Raw genomic sequence first — 23445 nt, forward strand, 5'->3', positions numbered from 1 at the left:
CACAGACAGCACATTGCGCAAACAAAACTCTCTGGAATGGGTCTATTACTGAACTTTCACTGGCAAACATTATAGTATCCCCTCGTGGAGAAAAGCACATGAGCTAATTATAATACACAAAGTACGCAAAACAGTGAAATGCATCATTCCAACATTGCCTAAAATGATTAAGATACTGAGACCTATATAAGCAATATAACAATTGAGATGTGCAAACTATGGCATAAGAGAACAATGAGTGGATAAGAGGTAAGCCGTAATTTTGATTAAGACATTAATGAGCGAGCTAAGACGGACAATAAGCCTATTTGTTCAGCACTTTTGAAAAGGACAGCAACAACATGGGCCGTTCTTACAGTATTCTTCCTGTACACCAAGTCAGAACCATAGGATAAATAATGGGGGCATATAAGCAGACAATGAAAGCTCTTACAATATTAGATTACATTTCTCTAAAACTGACTAAAGGTAGGGTAAGTTCTGAAGGGGAGAGGGGCCAAATTCTTAGGGTAAGACACATTGGTTACTAACAGCTTGCTACACAACATACACTTAGTATTACTTTCTTAGCTACAGTATACATATATCCCTGGCTTATTACATCATTTATGCAGAAGCATACAAGACAGGCCTATTTTTGGACTCACCGTTTTGCTGTGCTCACTTGAACAGGAAGGTGGCGCGGCGGGGGGGAAAAAGGTTGAATCATGACGTCAGTGATCTTCAGGTCGGAAAGTCGGAGCTCTAGAAAGAGACCTGAGTTTCCCGACTTGGAATTCCAAGTTGGATGACCGTTCAAAATGTATTTAGTCATTTAGTTCAGTTACCTTACATTCTTGGGTACAGGAACAATGGTGGCCATCTTGAAGCATGTGGGGACAGCAGACTGGGATAGGGAGAGGTTGAATATGTCCGTAAACACACCAGCCAGTTGGTCTGCGCATGATTTGAGGACATGGCTAGGAATGCCGTCTGGGCCGGCAGCCTTGCGAGGGTTAACACGTTTAAATGTCTTACTCACGTCGGCCACGGAGAAGGAGAGGCCACTGTCCTTGGTAGCTGGCCGTGTCGGTGGCACTGTTATCCTCAAAGCGGGCGAAGAAGGTGTTTAGCTTGCCTGGCAGCAAGACGTCGGTGTCCGCGACGTGGCTGGTTTTCCTATTGTAGTCCGTGATTGTCTGTAGACCCTGCCACATACGTCTCGTGTCTGAGTCCACTTTATCTCTTGATGTTTTGCCTACTTGATTTCCTTGCGGAGGGAATGACCACACTGTTTGTATTCTGCCATATTCGCCGTCAGCTTGTCATGGTTAAATGCGGTGGTTCGAGCTTTCAGTTTTTCGTGAATGCTGCCATCGATCCACAATTTCTGGTTAGGGTAGGTTTTAATAGTCACAGTGGGTACAACATCTCCTATACAGTTCCCTATAAACCCACTCACTGAATCAGCGTATATGTCTATATTATTCTCAGAGGCTACCCGGAACATATCCCAGTCCGCGTGATCAAAACAATCTTGAAGCGTGGATTCCGATTGGTCAGACCAGCGTTGAATAGTACTAAGCACGGGTGCTTCCTGTTTTGAGTTTCTGCCTATAGGAAGGGACGCAGCAAAATGGAGTCGTGGTCAGATTTGCCGAAAGGAGGGCGGGGGAGGGCGTTGTATGCATAGCGGAAATGAGTGTAACAATGGTCCTGCGTTTTTCCAGCGCGAGTGCTACAGTCAATATGCTGATAGTTTAGGTAGCCTTTTTTCTCAAATTTGCTTTGTTAAATCCCCAGCTACAATAAATGCAGCCTCAGGATATATGGTTTCCAGTTTGCATAAAGTCCAGTGAAGTTCCTTGAGGGCCGTCGTGGTATCTGCTTGAGGGGGGGATATACACAGCTGTAACAATAGAAAAATACATTAAAAAAACAAAATACTGCAACGTTTCCTAAGGACTAGAAGCGAGGCAGCCCTCTGTCGGCGCCATCTTCAGGAGCATCTTCATAGACTTGGACCACACAGCCTCCACTGAATAGCAGGCAGGTGAAGCAAAATAGTGATTTCTTTGCAATGCTAGCAGTTTGTTTATGGCCGATGAGCACCGATACATTTTATCTGTAATTCTCTTCATATGACAAGGATTGAAAAGGATTTTCCAGTAAATTGTGGATGTGATTCATGATGACTGCTTGTCTAGCTAGCTTGCTAACTAAGATTTTGAAAGTATGATGTTGACATTATCAGTCCAATCAAAGCTACAATAGATATAACTTGATTTGACGTCATTTAATCTGTGGCCAATGACCTTGAGCCTTCTTGGATGGGCACTTCTAATGTAAATCTATGGCAGCAGCCAATGGGTCTAGAACTGCCTTGTAGATTCTGCGGTGATGTTGTGTCCCCACGAGTAACAGAACACTGAGCCAATCACGACACAACTAGAGATTACCAACGCCTATGCTCTGTGCTTTTGCTGGCTGCCCCTCCACTACAGAAAGCACTGAGCTAGGCTGAAACACCTGCATTTTAGAAAAAGACCATGTTTGTATGCAGCTTTATTAACTCAAGGATTTATTTTTATTTTTCTTATTGTTTGCAAACTGATATGTAACACAAATGAATGCAAAAAAAGCCTTATATTTTAGCTTTACAAGCAGGGCTCAAACCAGGTGGGTCTGAATGACTGATTGCCACTGCTCCTGGGCAATTATGTGTGAAACGCATCTCACTGACCTAGAAATGGCTCGGGGTTGATGAAAACAAGGCCAGATTCCCCCAGGGTGAAATTCCCCTTTTAATAGACCAATAAGAGTTCCCAACCTCTCTGGCCTTGTTCTGTTTTCCCCTCCTCACTCAAATCAGTCCTAGCAAAATTATTTTTTGAGAAATTGCCCTATGCTAATAAACTATTAAAATTGAAAACAATCACAGTAAGGTACTTAATTGTTACACAGAAACGATTTGATATCGACATAAAACCCCTTCATTTGACTTTCATATAAAAAGTAAAAAGCACCAAATTAAAAAAAAAAACACTGTCCTCAACCAGTACTGCCTATGAAAGCCCATCATTCTCAGTTCTCTAACGTTACAATCCGGTGGCATACGCCATTTCTACAGAATAGGTTCTGCTTCCATGTAACTTCCTCTTCTGTGCACACACCAATTATAGCATTGATTTATTGTTTGATGGATTTAGCCATTACCAGTTTGCATAATACACTGAATTTAGGAAAGCCAGGCCAGGTGAATTATGTATGGCGGCATAGGCACCTGTTTGAAATAAGATAATCTTTGAGAACTAACAACCACCAGAATAAAAACTAGAGTCAGGGAAAATCTACAATTCCCAAAATGTCATAGTATGGGGCCCCATTTTGATTTTGTTATGTTTGAGTCAGTCAGATAGCATAAGGCAGGCAAAATCAAATCACATTTTAGCAGATGTTATTGCGGGTGTAGCGAAATGCTTGTGTTCCTAGCTCCAACAGTGCAGTAGTATCTAACAATTCACAACAAGACACACAGATCTAAAAGTAAAATAATGGAATTAAGAAATATATAAATATTAGGACGAGCAATGTCGGAGTGGCATTGACTAAAATACAGTAGAATAGAATACAGTATATACAGTGCACTCTGAAAGTATTCAGACCCCCCCCCCCCCCAAATCTACACACAATAACCCATAACGACAAAGCAAAAACAGGTTTTTAGAATTTTCTGCACATTTATTAAAAACTGAAATCACATTTACGTAAGTATTCAGACCCTTTACTCAGTACTTTTTTGAAGCACATTTGGCAGCGATTACAGCCTCAATTCTTATTGGGTATGACGCTACAAGCTTGGCACACCTGTATTTGGGAAGTTTCTCCCATTCTTCTCTGCAGATCCTCTCAAGCTTTGTCAGATTGGATGGGGAGTGTCGCTGCACTGCTATTTTCAGATCTCTCCAGAGATGTTCGATTCGGTTCAAGTCCGGGCTCTGGCTGGGCCACTCAAGGACATTCAGAGACTTGTCCTGAAGCCACTCCTGCGTTGTCTTGGCTTAGGGTCGTTGTCCTGTTGGAAGGTGAACCTTCACTCCAGTCTGAGGTCCTGAGTGCTCTGGAGCAGGTTTACATCAAGGATCTCTCTGTACTTTGCTCCGTTCATCTTTGCCTCGATCCTGACTAGTCTCCCAGTCCCTGCTGCTGAAAAACATCCCCACCGCATGATGCTGCCACCACCATGCTTCACCGTAGGGGTGGTGCCAGTTTCCTCCAGACATGACGCTTGGCATTCAGGCCAAAGAGTTCAATCTTGGTTTCATCAGACCAGAGAATCTCGTTTCTCATGGTCTGAGTGTCCTTTAGGTGCCTTTTGGCAAACATGTGCCTTTTACTGAGGAGTGGCTTCCGTCTGGCCACTCTACCATAAAGGCCTAATTGGTGGAGTGCTGCAGAGATGGTTGTCCTTCTGGAAGGTTCTCCCATCTCCACAGAGGAACTCTAGAGCTCTGTCAGAGTGACCGTCGGATTCTTGGTCACCTCCCTGACCAAGGCCCTTCTCCCCCGATTGCTCAGTTTGGCCGGGCGGCCAGCTCTAGGAAGAGTCTTGATGGTTCCAAACTTCTTCCATTTAAGAAGGATGGAGGCCACTGTGTTCTTGGGGACCTTCAATGCTGCATAATTTTTTTGGTACCCTTCCCCAGATCTGTGCCTCGACACAATCCTGTGTCGGAGCTCTACGGGAAATTCCTTCGACCTCATTGCTTGGTTTTTGCTCTGACATGCACTGTCAACGGTGGGACCTTTATATAGACAGGTGTGTGCCTTTCCAAATCATGTCCAATCAATTGAATTTACCACAGGTGGACTCCAATCAAGTTGTAGAAACATCTCAAGGATGATCAATGGAAACAGGATGCACCTGAGCTCAATTTCGAGTGTCATAGCAAAGGTTCTGAATACTTATGTAAAGTTTTTTTTCTTTATAAATTTGCAAACATTTATAAAAAACAGTTTTCGCTTTGTCAGTATGGGTTGTATTGTGTGTAGATTGATGAGGAAATAAATACATTTAATCCATTTTAGAATAAGGCTGTTATATAATAAAATGTGGAAAAAGTCAAGGGGAATGAATACTTCATGAATGCGCTGTAGATTTAAGTTGTCTGAATGGACAAGTAAAGGAAATCACCATCAAACATTTACACCGATCAGAATTGGGTCAGAGGCCAACATTGGAATAATATTCAAATCTATTTTCCATGTACATTTAAAAAGTCAACATGTCAAAGTATAGCCTAGGTAATATACCTAGGCTACATATGGTGCCTTCCTCATGTCAGCATCGGTTTGGACATGAGGCTGTAGCCAATATGTACAGTGGGGAAAAAAAGTATTTAGTCAGCCACCAATTGTGCAAGTTCTCCCACTTAAAAAGATGAGAGAGGCCTGTAATTGTCATTATAGGTACACGTCAACTATGACAGACAAATTGAGAAAAAAAAATCCAGAAAATCACATTGTAGGATTTTTTATGAATTTATTTGCAAATTATGGTAGAAAATAAGTATTTGGTCAATAATAAAAGTTTCTCAATACTTTGTTATATACCCTTTGTTGGCAATGACACAGGTCAAACGTTTTCTGTAAGTCTTCACAAGGTTTTCACACACTGTTGCTGGTATTTTGGCCCATTCCTCCATGCAGATCTCCTCTAGAGCAGTGATGTTTTGGGGCTGTCGCTGGGCAACACGGACTTTCAACTCCCCTCCAAAGATTTTCTATGGGGTTGAGATCTGGAGACTGGCTAGGCCACTCCAGGACCTTGAAATGCTTCTTACGAAGCCACTCCTTCGTTGCCCGGGCGGTGTGTTTGGGATCATTGTCATGCTGAAAGACCCAGCCACGTTTCATCTTCAATGCCCTTGCTGATGGAAGGAGGTTTTCACTCAAAATCTCAAGATACATGGCCCCATTCATTCTTTCCTTTACACGGATCAGTCGTCCTGGTCCCTTTGCAGAAAAACAGCCCCAAAGCATGATGTTTCCACCCCCATGCTTCACAGTAGGTATGGTGTTCTTTGGATGCAACTCAGCATTCTTTGTCCTCCAAACACGACGAGTTGAGTTTTGACCAAAAAGTTATATTTTGGTGTCATCTGACCATATGACATTCTCCCAATCCTCTTCTGGATCATCCAAATGCACTCTAGCAAACTTCAGACGGGCCTGGACATGTACTGGCTTAAGCAGGGGGACACGTCTGGCACTGCAGGATTTGAGTCCCTGGCGGCGTAGTGTGTTACTGATGGTATGCTTTGTTACTTTGGTCCCAGCTCTCTGCAGGTCATTCACTAAGTCCCCCTGTGTGGTTCTGGGATTTTTGCTCACCGTTCTTGTGATCATTTTGACCCCACGGGGTGAGATCTTGCGTGGAGCCCCAGATCGAGGGAGATTATCAGTGGTCTTGTATGTCTTCCATTTCCTAATAATTGCTCCCACAGTTGATTTCTTCAAACCAAGCTGCTTACCTATTGCAGATTCAGTCTTCCCAGCCTGGTGCAGGTCTACAATTTTGTTTCTGGTGTCCTTTGACAGCTCTTTGGTCTTGGCCATAGTGGAGTTTGGAGTGTGACTGTTTGAGGTTGTGGACAGGTGTCTTTTATACTGATAACAAGTTCAAACAGGTGCCATTAATACAGGTAACGAGTGGAGGACAGAGGAGCCTCTTAAAGAAGTTGTTACAGGTCTGTGAGAGCCAGAAATCTTGCTTGTTTGTAGGTGACCAAATACTTATTTTCCACCATAGTTCGCAAATAAATTCATAAAAAATCATACAATGTGATTTTCTGGATTTTGTTTTCTCATTTTGTCTGTCATAGTTGACGTGTACCTATGATGAAAATTACAGGCCTCATCTTTTTAAGTGGGAAAACTTGCACAATTGGTGGCTGACTAAATACTTTTTTTCCCCACTATGTCTTTGAGTTTTCACAAAAAATGTTTTTACACCCCCCCCCCAATAGGTGGCCCGTAAAAAAGCTTAGGATGCCCGCCCAAGCCTTCTCTATGCAGAAAAAACCTGGCAATAGTTTTAACGATATACTAGAATCGGGAATAGCGGATGGTCAGTTGGCCTATTATCTGGAAAAAGAGGAATATGAATATCATGGGTGCGTCCCAAATGGCACCCTATTCCCTTATGGGCCCTGATCAAAGTATTGCACTATATAGGGAACAGGGTGTCATTTGGGTCGCAGATCTTGGCTCTTAGGTAGCCTAAATGTAGCAACACAAAGTAGGCAAATGTGTGTGTGATGTCACCAACACCCACTGTTTCTTGTCTCCAACTTCAAAACTCTAATTCAGTTTGATTCATGCACAGCTTGTAAAGCCCTTACACGGTTCCAGCTCATCATGTGTTCTTAAACTCAAGCCACTTGAGTGGAAATGTATGTAGAATACTGAATGAAACTGAGGCTGTGACGCTTACCCTATACGATTCCCCCAGGGAATCTTTTCGCCTGATATGCTATCACTTCACGTTTGCACACGCCACAGCTGACCATTAATCACACTGGTATAAATTGTTTCGACCAGGTGGGTAAAAATTCAGGTGCCGGGAGCTGGGATTGTCGTACCTGCATCTCTGCAATGTAAATCTAGATTTACTATGAAGGATCTTGTGACTAGCGTTAGTTTCAAGTATCCCTTTGGTATGAAGTCAATAACTTCAAAATAAACTAATCCCAGAGAACGGCAGTGTGTTTTGGTTTTCATATTGAGGAATAAGTGAGGGCTTTACTAGTTTTGTCAGTTTACCATATAACATTTAAGTAGATTTTCCCCAAGAAAACAGTTGGCTGCTTAAAATATAAGACATTTTTAGAATGACCAAATCAGTTGGAGAACAGCTCTGACAGGAATGTGTGGAATTTGCCTTCCGTTGTTGTTTTGAATGGCATAAGATTAATCACACAGGTTGTTTTCATCACAAAGGGAAAATGGAAACAGTAACATTGGGTTACTTTTATTTAATATTTCTAGCATAGGCAAAGGTCATGAAGCTATACCACCTTATACAATTTAAATTTGACATTTGTTGGCGATCTCCTTTCATACCACTGTTCATTAATCCCAATTCTTATTTCTCCTCTCTTTCCTGCAGTCTTGGGATGTTTTCTTCCGCAATGCCAATGCAGGTGCTCCCCCGGGCATGGCCCACCAGAGCCCTCTGAGCCTGGCCGGTCTGCCCCTAGCCCAGTCTCTGGCGGGGGCTCAGCCCAACGTGGAGAAGCTGGTGGAGGATCACCTGGCTGTCCAATCCCTCATCCGTGCCTACCAGGTCAGACCAGTCAGCCACCACACGCTCTACAAAATTAGAAAACAAGGACGACCATGTCTATAAGGTCTTAGTAAGCATGCCAAGTAGTTTGACCATTTACAAAACAGTCAGCAGCCAGAAAGCTGTAACTGTTTCACAAAAATATTTTGTCAAATGCGTCTAGAACGGTGGCACACAAGATCAGAACATAAAGTTGAGTAATCTCTACCTGTGAGTTTGAGGTTTAAAATAGATCATCTTTGTTGTCTGTGAGCATAGCTAATTATTTCCACAAAGTTCACTGTCTAAGTTAATGATACCAACTATGCTGATAATGGACTAACATTTTAGTGGTATACAGTACCTGTGCTGAAATGTTTGACATTTGAAAGCTGGGACAAAGGTGAGCTGTCTGTTTTTATATCATAAAGAACTGTGACCTCATGATGTTAACTGAAATGCCTATTATGATGTACACTTGAATGTTTCCTATTTCTGTTTTGTTGTATTGTTGTGGTGTTAATTGAATACCTTGTTTTACCATGTGACTAATGTTACCTTATTTCCAGTTGAATGGCCATCACAACGCAGAACTCGATCCTCTTGGCATCAGTTGTATTAATTTTGATGATGCCCCAGTACCTACTGGGGTTCAGAATGTCGGTGAGAAATGTTCCCTCACAGCTGTGTGAGACGATAATGAGCTTGTTTGTGTTAATGTTGCTTTCCCATTTCCTCCCTCCTTTTTCTCTTCTCTCTTTATTTTTCTTTCAAATCCCTTTCAACACTTCTATGTCTCTCTACACTCACGCCCCTCCCCCCTCTCACCCCCACCTGTCGGATGTTTTGTTCCATTTCCCCTCGGACCTGTTTCTTTAGATCCGTGGGCACCATGTTGCTCAGCTGGACCCTCTGGGGATTATGGATGCCGATCTGGACTCTCACGTCCCCAATGACATTATAACGTCCTCGGATAAACTCGGTGAGGAGAATAAGCTACTCACTACAGATCCTCTGGGCGGCTGGGTAGATGAGCAAGCTCTGTCTGGCATGACATGCTGGTCTATGTATGGCCTACACTGGCCTTCTCTGTAAACATGTGCCCATTTGTCCCTGAAAGGGCTCCTTTCCCCTTGTTTTCCTGAAATGCCACATATTTGCGTTGATGCTTTTTTACTTACTTGACTTAAATCTCTTTGCCCCCTTTGGGAGTATAGGGTGTCCACCATTGGGAGGATCTGGTTCAGTTTCTGTAATCATTTTTTAAACCGTTGGATGGGTGATAAGCCCAGACAGCTGTGACCACTTATCTTGTTGCTCAGCTGTACCCTCTGGGGATTATGGATGCCGATCTGGACTCTCACGTCCCCATTTACATTATAACGTCCTCGGATAAACTTGGTGAGGAGAATGAGCAACTCACTACAGATCCTCTGTCGACTGGGTAGCTGAGCAAGCTCTGTTTGGCATGACATGCTGGTTTTTGGATGGCCTATGCCGGCCTTCTCTGTATAAAGCTATATAAAAATGGTGCTGTACTGTATGGCCACCGTTTTGCGAGCTCCGGCCCAACTTTGCTATTTTCCACATCGACAGGGCTGCAGTAGAGCTGGTCGAGAGCTTAAAGTTCCTCGGTGTCAAAATCACTAAGGACTTAAAATGGTCCACACACACTCCTTGGGAGGTTGAAAAGGTTTGGCATGGGCCATCAAAGTTCTACAGCTGTACCATTGAGAGGACCTTGACTGGTTGCATCACTGCTTGGTATGGCAACAGCATCGCCCTCAATCTCATGGCACTACAAAGGGTGGTGCGGACAGCCCAGTACATCCAGGACCTCTATATCAGGAAGGTCCAGAAAATCGTTTTAAGACTCCAGCCACCCAAGCCATAGACTGTTCTCTCTGCTTCCGCACGGCAAGCGGTACCGTTGCATCAAGTCTGACACCAACAGGCTCCTGAACAGCTTCTATCCCCAAACCATAAGACTGCTAAACAGCTAACAAAATGGCTACACGGACGATCTGAGTTGATCCTTGTATTTATATTTTTGCACCGTCTCTATGCACACTCACAGGACTCTACACACTCACACACACTGATACTCCAACACACACACACACCCTCACTTCATTTGCTCACACACATAACATGCACATACACTATATATACAAAAGTACAGTGGCTTACAAAAGTATTCACCCCCCTTGGCATTTCTCCTATTTTGTTGCCTTACAACCTGGAATTAAAATGGATTTTTTGGGGGGATTGTATAATTTCATTTACACAACATGCCTACCACTTTGAAGATGTAAAATATGTTTTCTTGTGAAACAAACAAGAAATAAGACAAAAAAACAGAATTTGAGCACGAATAACTATTCACCCCACCCCCCCAAAGTCAATACTTTGTAGAGCCACCTTTTGCAGCAATTTCAGCTGCAAGTCTTTTGGGGTATGTCTCTATAAGCTTGGCACATCTAGCCACTGGGATTTTTGCCCATTCTTCAAGGCAAAACTGCTCCAGCTCCTTCAAGTTGGATGGGTTCCGCTGGTGTACAGCAATCTTTGTCTTACCACAGATTCACAATTGGATTGAGGTCTGGGCTTTGACTAGGCCATTCCAAGACATTTAAATGTTTCCCCTTAAACCTCTCGAGTGTTGCTTTAGCAGTATGCTTAGGGTCATTGTCCTGCTGGAAGGTGAACCGCCGTCCCAGTCTCAAATCTCTGGAAGACTGAAACAGGTTTCCCTCAAGAATCTCCCTGTATTTAGCGCCATCTATCATCCCTTCAATTCTGACCAGTTTCCCAGTCCCTGCCGATGGAAAAACATCCCCACAGCATGATGCTGCCACCACCATGCTTCACTGTGGGGATGGTGTTCTCAGAGTGATGAGAGGTGTTGGGTTTGCGCCAGACATAGCGTTTTCCTTGATGGACAAAAAGCTCAATTTTAGTCTCATCTGATCCATATGTTTGGGGAGTCTCTCACATGCCTTTTGGCGAAGACAAACGTGTTTGCTTATTTTTTTCTTTAAGCAATGGCTTTTTTCTGCCCACTTTTCTGTAAAGCCCAGCTCTGTGGAGTGTACGGCTTAAAGTGATCCTATGGACAGATACTCCAATCTCCGCTGTGGCGCTTCGCAGCTCCTTCAGGGTTATCTTTGGTCTCTTTTGTTGCCTCTCTGATTAATGCCCTTCTTGCCTGGTCCGTGAGTTTTGGTGGGCAGCCCTTTCTTGGCAGGTTTGTTGTGGTGCCATATTCTTTCAATTTTTTTAATAATGGATTTAATGGTGCTCCGTGGGATGTTCAAAGTTTCAGATTTGTTTTTATAACCCAACCCTGATCTGTACTTCTCCACAACTTTGTCCCTGACCTGTTTGGAGAGCTCATTGGTCTTCATGGTGCCGCTTTCTTGGTGGTGCCCCTTGCTTAGTGGTATTGCAGACTCTGGGGCCTTTCAGAACAGGTGTGTGTATATATACTGAGATCATGTGACAGATCATGTGACACTTAGATTGCACACAGGTGGACTTTATTTAACTAATTATGTGACTTCTGAAGGTAATTGGTTGCACCAGATCTTATTTAGGTGCTTCATAGCAAAGGGGGTGAATACAATTAATTTTTTTCACTTCACCAATTTGGACTATTTTGTGTGTGTCCAATACATGAAATCCAAATAAAAATCCATGTAAATTACAGGTTGTAATGCAACAAAATAGGAAAAACGCCAAGGGGATGAATACTTTTGCAAGGCACTGTATGTGAACACCCCTTGAAATTGGTGGATTTCAGCCACACCCGTTGCTGACAGGTGTATAAAATCAAGCACACAGCCATGCAAACTCCATAGACAAACATTGTCAGTAGAATGACCTTACTGAAGAGCTCAGTGACTTTCAACGTGGCACCGTCATAGGATGCCACATTTCCAACAAGTCAGTTCGTGAACGTTCTGAGCTACTAGAGCTGCCCCGGTCAACTGTAAGTACTGTTATTGTGAAGTGGAAACGTCTAGGCGCAACAAAGACTCAGCCGCGAAGTGGTAGGCCACACAAGCTCACAGAACGGGACCACCGAGTGCTGAAACGTGTAGCGCATAAAAATTGTCTGTCCTCGGTTGCAACACTCAATACAGAGTTTCAAACTGCCTCTGGAAGCAACGACAGCACAATAACTGTTCGTCGGGAGCTTCATGAAATGGGTTTCCATGGCCGAGCAGCCGCACACAAGCCTAAGATCACCATGCACAATGCCAAGCGTCGACTGGAGTGGTGTAAAGCTCGCCGCCATTGTACTCTGGAGCATTGGAAACGCGTTCTCTGGAGTGATGAATCACGTTTCAACATCTGACAGTCCAATGAACGAATCTGGGTTTGGCGGATGCCAGAAGAACGCTACCTGCCCGAATGCGTAGTGTCAACTGTAAAGTTTGGTAGAGGAGGAATAATGGTCTGGGGCTGTTTGGGCTAGGCCCTTTAGTTCCAGTGAGGGGAAATCTTAATGCTACAGCATACAATGACATTCTAGATGATTCTGTGCTTCCAACTTTGTGGCAACAGTTTGGGGAAGGCCAATTATTTAACCTATTTGAGAATAAGGCTGTAACATAACAAAATGTGGAAAAAGTAAATGGGTCTGAATACTTTCCGAATGCACTGTGTGTGTGTGTGTGTGTGTATATATATATATATATATATATATATATATATACACACGGACGGACGGACGGACAAAAAAGTATTTGATCCCCTGCTGATTTTGTACGTTTGCCCACTGACAAAAAAATTATCAGTCTATAATTTTAATGGTAGGTTTATTTGAACAGTGAGAGACAGAATAACAACAAAAACGCATGTCAAAAACGTTATAAATTGATTTGCATTTTAATGAGGGAAATAAGTATTTGACCCCCTCTCAATCAGAAAGATTTCTGGCTCCCAGGTGTCTTTTTTATACAGGTAACGAGCTGAGATTAGGAGCACACTCTTAAAGGGAGTGCTCCTAATCTCAGTTTGTTACCTGTATAAAAAGACACCTGTCCACAGAAGCAATCAATCAATCAGATTCCACTCCTGGAGTCACCTAGCCAGTCTCCAGACCTTAATCCCATAGAAAATCTGTGGAGGGAGCTGAAGGTTCGAGTTGCCAAACGTCAGCCTCAACCTTAATGACTTGGAGAAGATCTGCAAAGAGGAGTGGGACAAAATCCCTCCTGAGATGTGTGCAAACCTGGTGGCCAACTACAAGAAACGTCTGACCTCTGTGATTGCCAACAAGGGTTTTGCCACCAAGTACTAAGTCATGTTTTGCAGAGGGGTCAAATACTTATTTCCCACCATTAAAATGCAAATCAATTTATAACATTTTGACATGCATTTTTCTGGATTTTTTTGTTGTTATTCTGTCTCTCACTGTTCAAATAAACCCACCATTAAAATTCGAATACTTTTTTCCCTCACTGTACATACATACATACACGCGCACACACACACTACCGTTCAAAAATTTGGGGTCACAAAAAAAAAGAAGCAATTTTTTGGTCCATTAAAATAACATCAAATTGATCAGAAATACAGTGTAGACATTGTTAATGTTGTAAATTGCTATTGTAGCTGGAAACCTTTTTACAATTATGTAAGCACAGCTGAAAAATGTTGTGCTGATTTAAAGATGCAATAAAACTGGCCTTCTTGAGACTAGTTGAGTATCTGGAGCATAAGCAATTGTGGGTTCGATTACAGGCTCAAAATGGCCAGAAACAAATAACTTTCTTCTGAAACTCGTCAGTCTATTCTTCTTCTGAGAAATAAAGGCTATTCCATGCGAGAAATCGCCAAGGAATTGAAGATCTCTTACAACGCTGTGTACTACTTCCTTCACAGAACAGCACAAACTGGCTCTAACCAGAATAGAAAGAGGAGTGGGAGGCCCCGGTGCACAACTGAGCAAGAGGACAAATACATTAGTGTCTAGTTTGAGAAACAGGCGCCTCACAGGTCCTCAACTGGCAGCTTCATTAAATAGTACCCGCAAAACACCAGTCTCAACGTCAACAGTGAAGAGGTGACTCCGGGAGGCTGACTTAGGCACAGTTGCAAAGAAAGAGCCATATCTCAGACTGGCCAATAAAAATAAAAGATTAAGATGGGCAAAATAACACATACTGGACAGAGGAAGATTGGAAAAAAGTGTTATGGACAGATAAATCGAAGTTTGAGGTGTTCGCATCACAAAGAATAACATTTGTGAGACGCAGACCAAATGAAAAGATGCTGGAGTTGTGCTTGATGCCATCTCTCAAGCATGGTGGAGGCAATGTGATGGTCTGGGGGTGCTTTGGTGGTGGACGGCACTTGATTGGAGCCAATTTTCTCCTACAACAGGACAATGACTCGAAGCACAGCTCCAAACTATGCAATAACTATTTAGGGAAGAAGCAGTCAGCTGGTATTCTGTCTAATGGAGTGGCCAGCACAGTCCCCGGATCTCAACCCTATTGAGCTGTTGTGGGAGCAACTTGACCGTATGGTACGTAAGAAGTGCCCATCAAGCCAATCCAAATTGTGGGAGGTGCTTCAGGAAGCATGGGGTGAAATCTCTTCAGATTATCTCAACAAATTGACAACTAGAATGCCAAAGGCGTGCAAGGCTGTAATTTGCTGCAAATGGAGGATTCTTTGACGAAAGCAACGTTTGAAAGACACAATTATTATTTCAATTAAAAATCATTATTTTTAACCTTGTCAATGACTACATTTCCTATTCATTTTGCTATATTTCCTATTCAAATTCATTTCATGTATGTTTCTATGTGACCCCAAACTTTTGAGTGGTACTGTAAATGTAATCAAACACACCCACACACACACACACACACACACACACACCCACACACACAGTACCAGTGAAAAGTTTGGACACATCTACTCATTCAAGGGTTTTTCTTTATTTGTACTGTTTTCAACATTGTAGAATAATAGTGAAGACATCAAAACTATGAAATAACACATATGGAATCATGTAGTAACCAAAAAAGTGATAAACTAATCAAAATATATTTTATATTTGAGATTCTTCAAATAGCCATTTAAGATGGTTTGGGATGAGTCGGACGGCAGTGTGAAGGAAAAGCAGCCAACAAGTGCTCAGCATATGTGGGAACTTCTTCAAGACTGTTGGAGAAGCATTCCAGGTGAAGCTGGTTGAGATAATGCCAAGAGTGTGCAAAGCTGTCATCAAGGCAAAGGGTGGATATTTCATAGTTTTGATGTCTTCACTATTATTCTACAATTAAAAAATAAAGAAAAAACATTTCCTGTTTCTGCATGACAATGTGCCCGTGCACAAAGCGAGGTCCATACTGAAATGGTTTGTTGAGATCGGTGTGGAAGAACTTGACTGGCCTGCACAGAGCCCTGACCTCAACTCCATGGAAGCCTTGGTGATGAATTGGAACGCTGACTGCGAGCCAGGCCTAATCGCTCAACATCAGTGCTCTTGTCGCTGAATGTTCCAACATCTTGTGGAAAGCTTTCCCAAAAGAGGGGAGGCTGTTATTGCAGCAAAGCGGGGACCAACTCCAAATTAATGCCCATGATTTTGGAATGAGATGTTCGACGAATAGGTGTCCACATACTTTTGGTCATGTAGTGTACATTTTATACTGACTCTAAACTCACATGCAACCATCATATATACTGCTGCTACTCTGTTTATCATATATCCTGATGCCTAGTCACCTTACGCCTATACATATCTAACTATCACGCCAGTATCCCTGCACATTGTAAATATGGTATTGGAACTGACCCTGTATATAGCTTACTTGCTTTCTTGTGTTTTTATGTGTTTTTGTTCCACCTGTTATTTTTAGTACTACATTGATATTGATTACTGCATTGTTGGGTTTAGAGTTTGCAAGAAAGGCATTTCACTGTACTTGTGCAAGTGACATTAAAACTTGAAACTTATCCGCAGTGGTAGTAGATCATGTTTCTACAATGCTCTATGATCAAGAGGTGGACTGTGCTTTGTCTGACCCCTCGTCCTAGACCTGTCCAGTTTGTTTGGACCTACCGGGAGTTAACTCCCACTGGCATAGCTCTGAGCGGTCGTTGAGGTACACAAGCCCTCTCGCCGCGACAAAAGTGACAGTCCAAAAAGCATCAATACAAATAGCATTTACATTTACATTTTAGTCATTTAGCAGACGCTCTTATCCAGAGCGACTTACAGTTAGTGAATACATATTATTTTTTTATACTGGCCCCCCGTGGGAAACGAACCCACAACCCTGGCGTTGCAAACGCCATGCTCTAGCAGCTTCTTAGGTAGCACTTATTTGTAGGACAGATCTGTACTGTATGTCTTCTCTGGGTGCAGGCAGCCAAGCACAAATTGAAACGAAAGTTAAAAGCCGAAATAACAATATTGTCTGGAGTGCTCCATTTAAGTTCACATACAGTAGCCTTGTTGAGTGACACAGCTAGATCCCCAGTTTGAAGCCAGTGTTGGATCACTGGTTTTAATGACATGATTTAAGTGTCCCATTACACTCCTGTCTATCGGTGGAGGGACATATTTAGACTTCTCCAGATTTTTTGGCTTACCTCCTAGCTCTACTAACCATCTTGCTTGTTTTTAAAACCTTGCTTGACCGGACCACATTCTCCCTCACATTACTCACACCATTTCTTGGGTACGGCCAAGAAAGCCCATCTGAACCTTTAATCTACTTCTTCCCAGCAATTCTTCCCAGCAATTCAACGCATTTGTAGTTTCCTGCTGAAGTACAGTATAAGGGACACAGTTTTTTTCTCTTCTGACAACTATAACTTTTAGGCCTTAGTTCTCACTCACTGTTCACAACAACAGCTACAGTATGACTCCCAACAGTAAGATAGTAACTGTTTGGAAAAGTAAATCACCTTCAATTTGGATTATAAAACAAAAGTGGAGGGAAGGGACATTCCCAAAATAGCCGTTTCTATGCACCAGCATACCCCTAAACCTTGTACCTCTCTTGTTGGTGACTGAATAGTCTAATTAGTGGTACTCTCAAGATCTGTATACTTTCTGCATGTCGGATGGTTATCAGTTCCAGTACAGCACATCTCGGTCTGCATGGGAAGTTTTTCAGTCAGGCTGTGATCTGGGTGTGATGTTTGTATTTGTGCATTCTGCAGCAAGGCAGGTACAGCATTTTCTAGACGTGATTGGCACTTAAAGCTTTGTTTGCCACCCCATGTTGTGGTTGGTGCTGCGCTGTCGCTAGAATTCAGAAGCAGTCAGTCAGTGGTGCTGCTGTGGTGATTGACGGGGGGGATTCTCGCAAACAAATCGAAGTTCTCGCAAACAAATCGAAGTTAAAAGAACAAGCCAGTGGTCTAGCGGTATAAGCCGCTGCGTCCGGCACACGTCTATAGTGTCTGCATAAATTTGAATCCATCCCACTGCCCTTTGACACAACCTCCCCTATCTTTCCTTTCTCTATAAAGTGCTCCAGGTGTTTGCTCACAGCGGAGTGCGCAGTTGAAATTTTACTTTGCATCTGTGGTGGGAGGGTTCCTGGTGGTTTCTGCCTGCAGAAGTCACGATGGTGGCCTTTGGTATGCAGAGACGGTGAAAACATTATCAAACTATCTCTGTGTTACATTCACACAAGCAGTTTTCCATAACTAGGTAGCTAGCTATAGTCTTTCAAGCTAACTTTGTTGTGGTTGTTTGCCACTAGGCATAGCTAGCTAGCTGTCTGTAGTTAGTTGGAAAATGCCCAAATCAGCTTATGGCCGTTTGGAAAACCGTTCACATGAGCTTCCGAGTTGTAAATACAAGTTCGAATCATCTCTGTACCCAGAGTTCTTCAACATGCATGTCATCTACTAAGGAAATTACTTCGGCAGTACTTTAGCGTTCTCAACAAGTTCAAAACGCGTTAATGGACGTATCTCGTTGCGCCGAGTTATACAAGTTGTATTTCGGGAAAACTTACTGGATGTAAACGTGGCATTTGCAAACTAGCTAGCGGCCTAGCTTGTTGTTGGCTACATCTCACAGTAGATTTTTTTTTATCACATTAGCTAACTTTAGCCATAGTTAGCTAGCGTCGTAACGTTCCATAAATGTGCCTACTTAGATTATTTTTCTAGAAGCAAATCCCATGTTTTTAAAAACTAACATTCAACACACCTAGTCCCTTAAAAATGTGTTAATGGCAAGATATCAATTAAATAGTACCAAGTCATAGCAAAGTTAGCTACGTGCTTCCACACATCACCAGCAAGAGGTACGAGCGACGCTAGTAGCGCCATTCACTGTATCTGAGTGTGATAGGCGAGAACTCTGCTTCGCAGAGAGTATAATTAGAGAGAAGGACCTTATTGTCTGCGAGAACCACCCAAAGTTCCACTTCGATTCTTGTTTGCAGACCCCTTCAGTGTGTTTGGTGAGTAGTGGTAGAGATGGCCCCCATGTCCATGATGGAGAATGGGGGCATGGGTCACTAACCTTTTCCGGGTCTCTCTCCCCCTGATTCTTCCTCCAGACCTGGCAATGTTCAAGGACCGTCTCAGTATTCTAACTGTCGGAGGTATGGAAACGCAAGTCTCACTGTAGTTTTGTCCCTCTCTCTGTGCCTGAATATTTGCTTTTTGTATTGTTTGCATAGGAACTTTTGCTTTATCTTTCTCACATCTTTTTCCCTGGCTTTTCAGTGGAATACACTTGATAAACAACTGCTAGTGTTCTCGTTGGAATGTTTGGTTATTTATCACATGATCGGATGCTAAGCCATCAGCCGCCCTGAAATAAAGACGGAGGGAGTTAGAGCCTCTCTCTGTAGCAGCCCCAGTGTGTGGGTGCCAGAGAACACGGACGTCTTCAGACAATAAGTGTACTCCTATAGTGCTTTCCTGTCGTAGTTCTAGCAGAGTAGACACAGTGTTGAAGTACTAGGCAATAGGCTTATTTCAATCTATCTACAAAAGTGTAGTGGTACCTAGTCACATTCCTCTCAAACTGTGTAGATTTTTTTTTTACATTACACCACGCCTGTTTCTCAAACTAGACACTCTAATGTATTTGTCCTCTTGCTCAGTTGTGCACTGGGGCCTCCCACTCCTCTTTCTATTCTGGTTAGAGACAGTTTGCGCTGTTCTGTGAAGGAAGTAGTACACAGCGTTGTACGAGATCTTCAGTTCCTTGGCAATTTCTCGCATGGAATAGCCTTCATTTCTCAGAACAAGAATAGACTGAGTTTCAGAAGAAAGTTATTTGTTTCTGGCCATTTTGAGCCTGTAATCGAACCCACAATTGCTGATGCTCCAGATACTCAACTAGTCTCAAGAAGGCCAGTTTTATTGCTTCTTTAATCAGCACGAAAGTTTTCAGCTGTGCTAACATAATTGCAAAAGGGTTTTCTAATGATCAATTAGCCTTTTAAAATGATAAACTTGGATTGGCAAACACAACGTGCCATTGGAACACAGGACTGATGGTTGCTGATAATGGGCCTTTGTACGCCTATGTAGATATTCCATTAAAAATCTGCCGTTTTCAGCTACAATAGCCATTTACATCATTAACAATGTCAACACTGTATTTCTGATCAATTTGATGTTTTAATGGTAAAAAAAATAGCTTTTCTTTTGAAAACAAGGACATTTCTAAGTGACCCAAACTTTTGAACGGTAGTGTACATACATACATACATACATACATACATACATACATACATACATACATACATACATACATACATACATACATACATACATACATACATACAGTATCAGTCAAAAGTTTGGACACCTACTCATTCAAGTGGTTTTCTTTTATTTTTACTATTTTCTACATTGTAGAATAATAGTGAAGACATCAAAACTATGAAATAACACACATGGAGTCATGTAGTAACCAAAAAAGTGTATTTGAGATTCTTCAAAGTAGCCACCCTTTGCCTTGATGACAGCTTTGCACACGCTTGGCATTCTGCTTTGCACACTCTTGGCATTCTCTCGACCAGCTTCATGAGGTAGTCACCTGGAATGCATTTCAATTAACAGGTGTGCCTTCTTAAAAGTTAATTTGTGGAATTCCTTTCCTTCTTAATGCCTTTGAGCCAATCAGTTGTGTTGTGACAAGGTAGGGGGGGGTATACATAAGATAGCCCTATTTGGTAAAATACCAAGTCCATATTATGGCAAGAACAGCTCAAATAAGCAAAGCAAAATGACAGTCCATCATTATTTTAAGACATGAAGGTCAATACGGAACATTTCAAGAACTTTGAGCGTTTCTTCAAGTGCAGTCGCAAAAATCATCAAGCGCTATGATGAAACTGGCTCTCATGAGGACCGCCACAGGAATGGAAGACCCAGAGTTACCAATGCTGCAGAGGATAAATTCATTAGATTTCCATCCTCAGAAATTGCAGCCCAAATAAATGCTTCACAGAGAGACATATCTCAACATCAGCTGTTCAGAGGGGACTGTGTGAATCAGGCCTTCATGGTCGAATTGCTGCAAAGAAACCACTACTAAAGGACACCAATAAGAAAAAGAGACCTGCTTGTGCCAAGAAACACGAGCAACGGACATTAGACCGGTGGAAATGTGTCCTTTGGTCTGGAGTCCAAATTGGAGATTTTTGGTTCCAATCGCTGTGTCTTTGTGAGACGCGGTGTGGGTGAACGGATGATCTCCGCATGTGTGGTTCCCACCATGAAGCATGGAGGAGGAGGTGTGATGGTGTGGGGGTGCTTTGCTGGTGACACTGTCTGTGATTTATTTAGAATTCAAAGCACGCTTAACCAGCATGGCTACCACAGCATTCTGCAGCGATACACCATCCCATCTAGTTTGGGCTTAGTGGGACTATCATTTGTTTTTCAACAGGACAATGATTCAAAACACACCTCCAGGCTGTGTAAGGGCTATTTTACCAAGAAGGAGAGTGATGGAGTGCTGCATCAGATGACCTGGCCTCCACAGTCACCCGACCTCAACCCCATTGAGATGGTTTGGGATGAGTTGGACCGCAGAGTGAAGGAAAAGCAGCCAACAAGCGCTCAGCATATGTGGGAACTCCTTCAAGACTGTTGGAAAAGCATTCCTCATGAAGCTGGTTGAGAGAAGGCCAAGAGTGTGCAAAGCGGTCATCAAGGCAAAGTATGGCTACTTTGACAAATCTAAAATCTAAAATAGATTTTGATTTGTGTAACACTTTTTTGGTTACTACATGATTCCATATGTGTTATTTCATAGTTTTGATGTCTTCACTATTATTCTACAATGTAGAAAATAGTAAAACATATAGAAAAATCTTAAATGAATAGTTGTATCCAAACTTTTGACTGGTACTATATATATATATATATACACACAGTGGGGAGAACAAGTATTTGATACACTGCCGATTTTGCAGGTTTTCCTACTTACAAAGCATGTAGAGGTCTGTCATTTTTATCATAGGTACACTTCAACTGTGAGAGACGGAATCTAAAACAAAAATCCAGAAAATCACATTGTATGATTTTTAAGTAATTAATTTGCATTTTATTGCATGACATAAGTATTTGATACATCAGAAAAGCAGAACTTAATATTTGGTACAGAAACCTTTGTTTGCAATTACAGAGATCATACGTTTCCTGTAGGTCTTGACCAGGTTTGCACACACTGTAGCAGGGATTTTGGCCCACTCCTCCATACAGACCTTCTCCAGATCCTTCAGGTTTCGGGGCTGTCGCTGGGCAATACGGACTTTCAGCTCCCTCCAAAGATTTTCTATTGGGTTCAGGTCTGGAGACTGGCTAGGCCACTCCAGGACCTTGAGATGCTTCTTACGGAGCCACTCCTTAGTTGCCCTGGCTGTGTGTTTCGGGTCGTTGTCATGCTGGAAGACCCAGCCACAACCCATCTTCAATGCTCTTACTGAGGGAAGGAGGTTGTTGGCCAAGATCTCACGATACATGGCCCCATCCATCCTCCCCTCAATACGGTGCAGTCGTCCTGTCCCCTTTGCAGAAAAGCATCTCCAAAGAATGATGTTTCCACCTCCATGCTTCACGGTTGGGATGGTGTTCTTGGGGATGTACTCATCCTTCTTCTTCCTCCAAACAAGGCGAGTGGAGTTTAGACCAAAAGCTCTATTTTTGTCTCATCAGACCACATGACCTTCTCCCATTCCTCCTCTGGATCATCCAGATGGTCATTGGCAAACTTCAGACGGGCCTGGACATGCGCTGGCTTGAGCAGGGGGACCTTGCATGCGCTGCAGGATTTTAATCCATGACGGCGTAGTGTGTTACTAATGGTTTTCTTTGAGACTGTGGTCCCAGCTCTCTTCAGGTCATTGACCAGGTCCTGCCGTGTAGTTCTGGGCTGATCCCTCACCTTCCTCATGATCATTGATGACCCATGAGGTGAGATCTTGCATGGAGCCCCAGACCAAGGGTGATTGACCGTCATCTTGAACTTCTTCCATGTTCTAATAATTGCACCAACAGTTGTTGCCTTCTCACCAAGCTGCTTGCCTATTGTCCTGTAGCCCATCCCAGCCTTGTGCAGGTCTACAATTTTATCCCTGATGTCTTTACACAGCTCTCTGGTCTTGGCCATTGTGGAGAGGTTGGAGTCTGTTTGATTGAGTGTGTGGACAGGTGTCTTTTATACAGGTAACGAGTTCAAACAGGTGCAGTTAATACAGGTAATGAGTGGAGAACAGGAGTGCTTCTTAAAGAAAAACTAACAGGTCTGTGAGAGCCGGAATTCTTACTGGTTGGTAGGTGATCAAATACTTATGTCATGCAATAAAATGCAAATTAATTACTTAAAAATCATACAATGTGATTTTCTGGATTTTTGTTTTAGATTCGTCTCTCACAGTTGAAGTGTACCTATGATAAAAATGACAGACCTCTACATGCTTTGTAAGTAGGAAAACCTGCAAAATCGGCAGTGTATCAAATACTTGTTCTCCCCACTGTATGTATATATATATATATATATATATATATATATATATATATATATATATATATATACATACATACATACATACATACATACATACATACATACATACATACATACATACATACATACATACATACATACATACATACATACA

The 23445-nt window shown here is 42.5% G+C and overlaps 1 protein-coding gene across 5 annotated transcripts in view; it reads left to right on the plus strand.

The window, feature by feature from the left end:
• ogdha (oxoglutarate dehydrogenase a) overlaps positions 1-23445 on the plus strand; it is a 55872-nt gene that overhangs the window by 13710 nt on the left and 18717 nt on the right. For 3 of the 5 annotated variants that reach the window (XR_006003744.1, XM_041900581.2, XM_041900580.2), the window contains exons 3-4: positions 8150-8326; positions 9185-9287. Coding sequence is in view for 4 of the 5 variants with exons in the window: in XM_041900581.2 (XP_041756515.1) it covers positions 8150-8326; positions 9185-9287 (280 nt within the window). In the remaining variant the exon portion in view is untranslated. Of the gene's footprint in view, positions 1-8149; positions 8327-8874; positions 8969-9184; positions 9288-18858; positions 18904-23445 lie in introns of all 5 variants that reach the window. The other 2 variants (XM_041900584.2, XM_041900582.2) reach the window with 2 other exon arrangements.

The sequence above is a fragment of the Coregonus clupeaformis genome, unplaced genomic scaffold, assembly GCF_020615455.1.
Source record: "Coregonus clupeaformis isolate EN_2021a unplaced genomic scaffold, ASM2061545v1 scaf0098, whole genome shotgun sequence".
Lineage (NCBI taxonomy): Eukaryota > Metazoa > Chordata > Actinopteri > Salmoniformes > Salmonidae > Coregonus > Coregonus clupeaformis.